This window comes from Engraulis encrasicolus, chromosome 17 (genome assembly GCF_034702125.1).
Source record: "Engraulis encrasicolus isolate BLACKSEA-1 chromosome 17, IST_EnEncr_1.0, whole genome shotgun sequence".
NCBI classification, from domain to species: Eukaryota; Metazoa; Chordata; class Actinopteri; order Clupeiformes; family Engraulidae; genus Engraulis; species Engraulis encrasicolus.
In genome coordinates this window covers 25,827,774-25,833,950 of record NC_085873.1, presented here as the reverse complement: position 1 = coordinate 25,833,950, position 6,177 = coordinate 25,827,774, and the positions used below count along the sequence as shown (strand labels likewise).

Here is a 6,177-nt window from a genome sequence, read left to right as displayed (position 1 = left end):
ATCGGTTGGTACACATGTTAATACAGGGTATTAGTGTTGTTATGACATTTTGTATTAAGGCATACCCATGTGGTTTCACCCACGTGATTGTCGCATGACTGGCAGCATCTTGTGGGACCAACTAGTGTTTGCTATGAATGAATCTTAGTGCCTATAAACAGGCTTATAACCAGCATAACGGCATATGTCAAGACTAGATGTTATCAATCAATCAATCAATCAAGAGTTTATTGTCATTGTCAAAAAGGCAACGAAATTGTGTTTCGGGTACAATACTTAGTAGCAGCAAAAACTAATACAAAGTTTAGTACACCTGGGACGACTGCGCACTGCGCGCATCCACCTTCACAAATCTTGGTTTTAGACAAGTGTTAGACAACATTGGGTAAGGGTGAGGAGAAAAAAAATATTCCATAGCTCCACATTGCAAACATTACAATATCAAGGCATAGAACAAAAAAAACCTCATATGGCTATAAGCAGTGTAGACAGACATTGTACATGAACCGGGGGGGCAGAAAGAAGCAGATTGGGTGAAGGCACATCCAATCATTTTCAACTTCAGCAGAAGTCAGGTTCCATGCACCAAGGGTGGACTGGGACAGAAAAGGAGCCCCGGCATTTTCGCCATAAGCCCGATTCGGACGGGACTTTTATTACCTATGGACACCCGGTAATTCGGAATAATTACAGAGAATGTCTGAGTACTTAGTCCTGTGCGAATGTGCCATGTCTGCGATTTGTGAGGTAAAAATTCCGCCGCGAATTACCTACTGTAATTCGGCGAAACTCAGACGTCCTGGGGTAATTTTACATAGGCGCGCCGTCTGCACTCCCTTGTAATGTCTGTGAATTCAGTAAATAACAGACGTTTATTTATCCCGTCCGAATGCGCCCCGAAAAATCACGGAGGTCCAGGGGTAATTGCGAATTACCAGGGGTCCATAGGTAATATTTATCCCATGCGAATCGGGCTATAGACCAGCCCTTCACACAACCAATACGATATTATGATTAGCTCAGTCCACTGTTTGTATTAAAAATAGACCAATGGGCTGCCTTGCCTAATTTGGGGGCTGGACTCTAAGGAAAAAAACAAATAAACAAACAAATAAAAAACGACTGCATTGGCCCCTGAGAACTGTCGGCACACCGGGAAAATGCCCTGTATGCCGTTACGATATTGCCATTCCAGTCATGGCATGCTCTGTAAAATGGCAGTGTTAATTTAGCACGTAGAGAGTCCTCTAGGACCAAATACACTCTAGACAATGTTCAATCGACTCTTGAATTAGCACCACAGTTTTTACTATGCACTGCACACATACAGTACTCTGTCAGAAGCACTTGTTTTGTGTCCAGCGAGTTTTGGTGGTTTGGAGGTAAATCTGGATTAATCTGCATTAATCTGAGTTAATCCCCCCATATGTCATTCAGGATCAGCAGTCTAGAGATGCCAATATGTATATGGCTAATGCTGTACTCAGACCTCCTGCTGTGTGTTTGCAATTGTTGATATAATTGTTGATAATCTGCGATGGACTATCCAAGTGAATTGTGACCTACAAAGGGATTTGTATTCAGTCTATTTTGCTGATTCATGTCGGCATTTTGTGCAAATGTGTCCCTAACTATGTGTTATTTGCTTAAAAACAGAACAAGCATGTGAATTGAAATGTGAAGACTGCATCTTGAATGCTATATTGTCTTAAAAAAAAGCGAGAGATGACACTTTTGATGTTATTTATTTTTTAGCTGGTTTATGGTGATCACATCAACAGCCTTCTTACAACTGTGTAGATCTACATGCAATATAATTTTCTGAACTAATAAAAATGACAACATTGAAAGCGTGTCTATTAAAAAAAAACAAAAAAAACAAAACTGGACCTCTATTGTCATGAAACCATCTCATCTCAGCGTGTATATGTGGGGTGGTGCATACTGCATGGTGACATTTATGGACCACTTTATTTTGGATTTCCTTTTGTAATTATTTTGGCCTATTTTTTCATTTTCTTTCATGTCATCAATTTATGCCTTTCACTCTTATCTTCACACATGCAAGAAATGTATTATTACTAAGTTATACAATACTATGTACTAATGAATTATACCCTACCCATACCCTACCCATTTATTTACTATGCATTAGCCTATGTTTCTTTTCTGATTTGAGTGACAGAATGTCAGAATTGAGTGTGGCTGGCTACTAATGAAGGCTTTGGGGCTTTAGTGAAGGCTTTCTAGTACATTGTCAAGTGGGATTTACTGTCTACTGTCTGAGGTGAACATTATAGGCTATACATTTTACTGTCTCTAATGAAAAATGTAACTCTAGGCCTGGCCCATGCATTGCATTGTGTGTCCACATGCATGTTTCTGCATTCAGACGTAGCTGAAAGGCTCAGTAAAACATCATTACCCACAGTGCACCAGGGCACTGCATAAACAGGATAACTAGGCGGAGTGATGTGCAGTCGAAGAAGAGTCGGCGTTGGTGAAGGTTGCAAGTGGCAAAGTAGTAGTGGTGGAACACTTCGGCACGTCGCACATTTGCCATTTCTCTCCCAGTCTCCTCAATGGCATTAGAAGGTAAACGGATAACGGCGTCCCAGGCTATATCGGAATCTGGATCACTCTCCGTCAACCCCAACAATAATAATAACAACAACAATAACAACAAAGACAGCGAAGGCACCGACAGCACGAATACATCGTCGTCCACCACGGAAACCAGTGGGGCTGAAACGCAGACCATCGGGAACGGCCCGGGAATCAACACGTCCAGCAGCAGCGGTAACAATGGCAAATGGGTCCGACTCAACGTCGGTGGCACAGTGTTCCTCACAACGCGACAGACACTGCTCAAAGAGCAGACTTCATTCCTCTACCGCCTGTGCCAGCAGCAAGACTTGCATTCGGACACGGTAAGAGGCAGACAAGAATCATGTGTTGGTTATTGATGCCACCTTTTCCCCCTCTCAAAAGCTTTCCGTGGGCTATGCCATCTGGCCTGGGTCCGACTCCTCATCAAAAACCAGGGACTAATTAATGAGTTGCCTTAGCAACAGCATCACTTTGCCTAGCCAGGGCCACGCAGTCAGATGGGTGCGCACGTGAAGCGCAACCTCACATGCAGCTTGTGTGTTAGGAGGGCAGCTAGTATTTTCGTCCTAGCCTACCTCAGAATAGGATTTTGGAACTCACATTATTAAGAGTGTCTTCCGAACTAGGGCTTTTGCCTTTGTCCTGAAATGTAAAAAATGGGGTTGCCTTTGCTTGGTAAAATTCTCATGTAATTCACTCCATCCTGCTACACACACTAGTAGCAGAGTGCCATACTAGTTTAGACACTGTAGGCTACAGTAGGCCTATATGGCTCAAAATTAGAATGAAAGAATGTGGAATTTCTCTGTCATACACTTAGATACGCTCACTTACACATGTTCAAATTGGTGTCCCATCAGTGGGCATCAGTGCACTTGGTGGTGACTTCATGAGTGTGGGACGTGTTATCTACAGTAGATGACCTCCATACTAGTAGCTGCCACGACAAGGCATGACCACTCCACTGCCCCCCCCCCCCTCTTGCTCTCATGTCCTCTGGCCACCTCTCTCCCTCTCTCCATCCTTCATACTAGCTGCCACAACAAAACATGATCTCTCTCTCTCTCTCTCTCTCTCTCTCTCTCTCTCTCTCTCTCTCTCTCTCTCTCTCTCTCTCTCCCTCCTTCCCTCCTCCATTCCCCACTTCTTGGCTCCTAATTGCATTGTAATAATGCCCTTCCAGTGCCTTGTAACCTTTTAGTCCTTAATTGCCACCTACGTACGGCTATGTCCGGCCCCGCTCTATATTCATGAAGTAGCTCTATTTTAGTTACTAAACAGGTTTCCATGTGGTCTTTCCATGCTGTGTGTGTGTGTGTGTGTGTGTGTGTGTGTGTGTGTGTGTGTGTGTGTGTGTGTGTGTGTGTGTGTGTGTGTGTGTGTGTGTGTGCTCGTCTGTGTGTGTCCTATCACTGATCTGGACAAGGCAGGCCACACACGCACACACACACACACACACACACACACACACACACACACACACACACACACACACACACACACACACACACACACACACACAGGCAACCCAAAATAGAGCCACCAAGTGCCAGCGTAAGTGTAGTAGCTGGATGGCAGTGTAGATATCAGCCACAAGTGTAGTGTAGTGTAGTGTAGTGTAGTGTAGTGTAGTGTAGTGTAGTGTAGTGTAGTGTAGTGTAGTGTAGTGTAGTGTGAGCAGTGCAGTCTAGTGTGAGCAGTGCAGTGCAGGTGCTGGCGAACTGACTCATGATACTGTAATGTGGTTCCTATTTACCCACCTACCACATCAACATTTCTTCTTCTTCTTCTTCTTCTTCTTCTTCTTCTTCTTCTTCTTCTTCTTCTTCTTCTTCTTCTTCTTCTTCTTCTTCTTCTTCTTCTTCTCTCTCCTTCACTCATTCACTTTTTTCCTCATATAAACACATTCTATCTGCTTTCTGTCTCTGTCTCCCACTCACTCCCTCTTCTCTCTCATGCAAACACATCTCTCTCTCTCTCTCTCTCTCTCTCTCTCTCTCTCTCTCTCTCTCTCTCTCTCATACACAAACAGACACTTTCTCTGTGTCACAGACAGACAGACTGGCACACACACACACACACACACACACACACACACACACACACACACACACACACACACACACACACACACACACACAGAGTATAAACATTGGGACATTGGCTATATTTATTAACGCCACAGAAATAGACCTGTTCCACTCTGTGTGTGTTCCCTCCTCAATCCTACCCAACTGACATGTCTGTTTTTGCCCTCTCTGTTAGGTCCGGAGGCATTAGCCATGCTGTGTGTGTGTGTGTGTGTCTGTCTGTCTGTGTGTGTGAGAGAGTAATGATGAAATTAATATTTCCATGATTGAACCATTAGCAGAGCGTTATAATTCTGACATGACCCTAACCACAACAAACTCAGAACTGCTTGTCTTCACCTAAACAATCTCTTTTGTAGGTTATTGTGACCAGAGATCCATTAAGTTTCCTGTAATTTTCCATCGTCCTCATCCGTCTACTCCATTGGATCTTATCTGTCTGTTGAAGTAATACAGTATGATTCGTCACCCTTGTGACGCCCAAGAAAAAGATGCATTGACCTTCTGTGGTGTTATCATTGCCCAAGAACTGTGCGCTCTCAGTTCGCACAATCATGGATAGGCCTGTCACGATAACAATTTTTGCCAGACGATAACGATAACAAGAAATTATTGCGATAATCGATAATATTGTCTCTCTCGCCATTTTCAAACAATATAATGTGCAATAAAAAACACTGCTATGCAAGGTGCGGCCTCCTTCTTGAAACACTGAATGAATGTAACATTTGGGCCAGCAGACTCAGAGGTTTAAAATGTAAATGTTACATTCAGTGTTTAGCAGGCGTCACTCTTAATTATTTAATAATTAAGATTGACGCCTGCGCCAAGAAGAAATGTGTCAAACAATATAATGACGTAAAATGCAATAAAAATGTGACTACACCCCTTCACATTTTTAAAGCATCACGGCCGGGGATATATATATGTTTTTAAATACATCCTCATGGAGCACAATAGGCTCTAAATAGGCTTTTTTGTATTTATTATTAAGGTAAGTTATATAGTCTTTCTTTAACATTTTCTGTTATTTATCTTTCTCAAGCACACTGAATGGCTTATAGGCCTATCCATGGTGTGATGTAAAATAACCTACTGGTGGGGTATTGTTAATTCACAAATTATTACTTAGACAGCTTATTTCAAACAAATGCACGTTGTTACTAGCTAATTGTCAGTCAAAACCCAAATCAACCCTGTTAAAGGCATTTCAACATCAGCAAAAAGCAAAAGAGCATGAGATTCACAAATTCCAGCTCTCTCTCTCTCTCTCTCTCTCTCTCTCTCTCTCTCTCTCTCCGATACCCTCGACTGGAACAAGTTGCAATTCTGCGCACTTTAAAGTCCTTTATGAACGCCCATACATTGATTCTTATGAGTTATGAGTCGCCATGCCTCTGTTTCCCCTGTAGCGCGCTCAACCGTTCACATTCTCCTGGTGTGACATAGCCTATTTAAATCCACAAATCTTATCTTC

The 6,177-nt window shown here is 42.8% G+C and overlaps 1 protein-coding gene across 7 annotated transcripts in view; it reads left to right on the top strand.

The window, feature by feature from the left end:
* Positions 1-2,436: 2,436 nt before the first annotated feature.
* kctd17 (potassium channel tetramerization domain containing 17) overlaps positions 2,437-6,177 on the top strand; it is a 35,230-nt gene continuing 31,489 nt past the window's right edge. For 2 of the 7 annotated variants that reach the window (XM_063222073.1, XM_063222077.1), the window contains exon 1: positions 2,441-2,930. In XM_063222073.1, coding sequence (XP_063078143.1) covers positions 2,583-2,930 — 348 coding nt within the window. In that variant the 5' untranslated portion in view covers positions 2,441-2,582. Of the gene's footprint in view, positions 2,931-6,177 lie in introns of all 7 variants that reach the window. The other 5 variants (XM_063222075.1, XM_063222074.1, XM_063222071.1 and 2 more) reach the window with 5 other exon arrangements.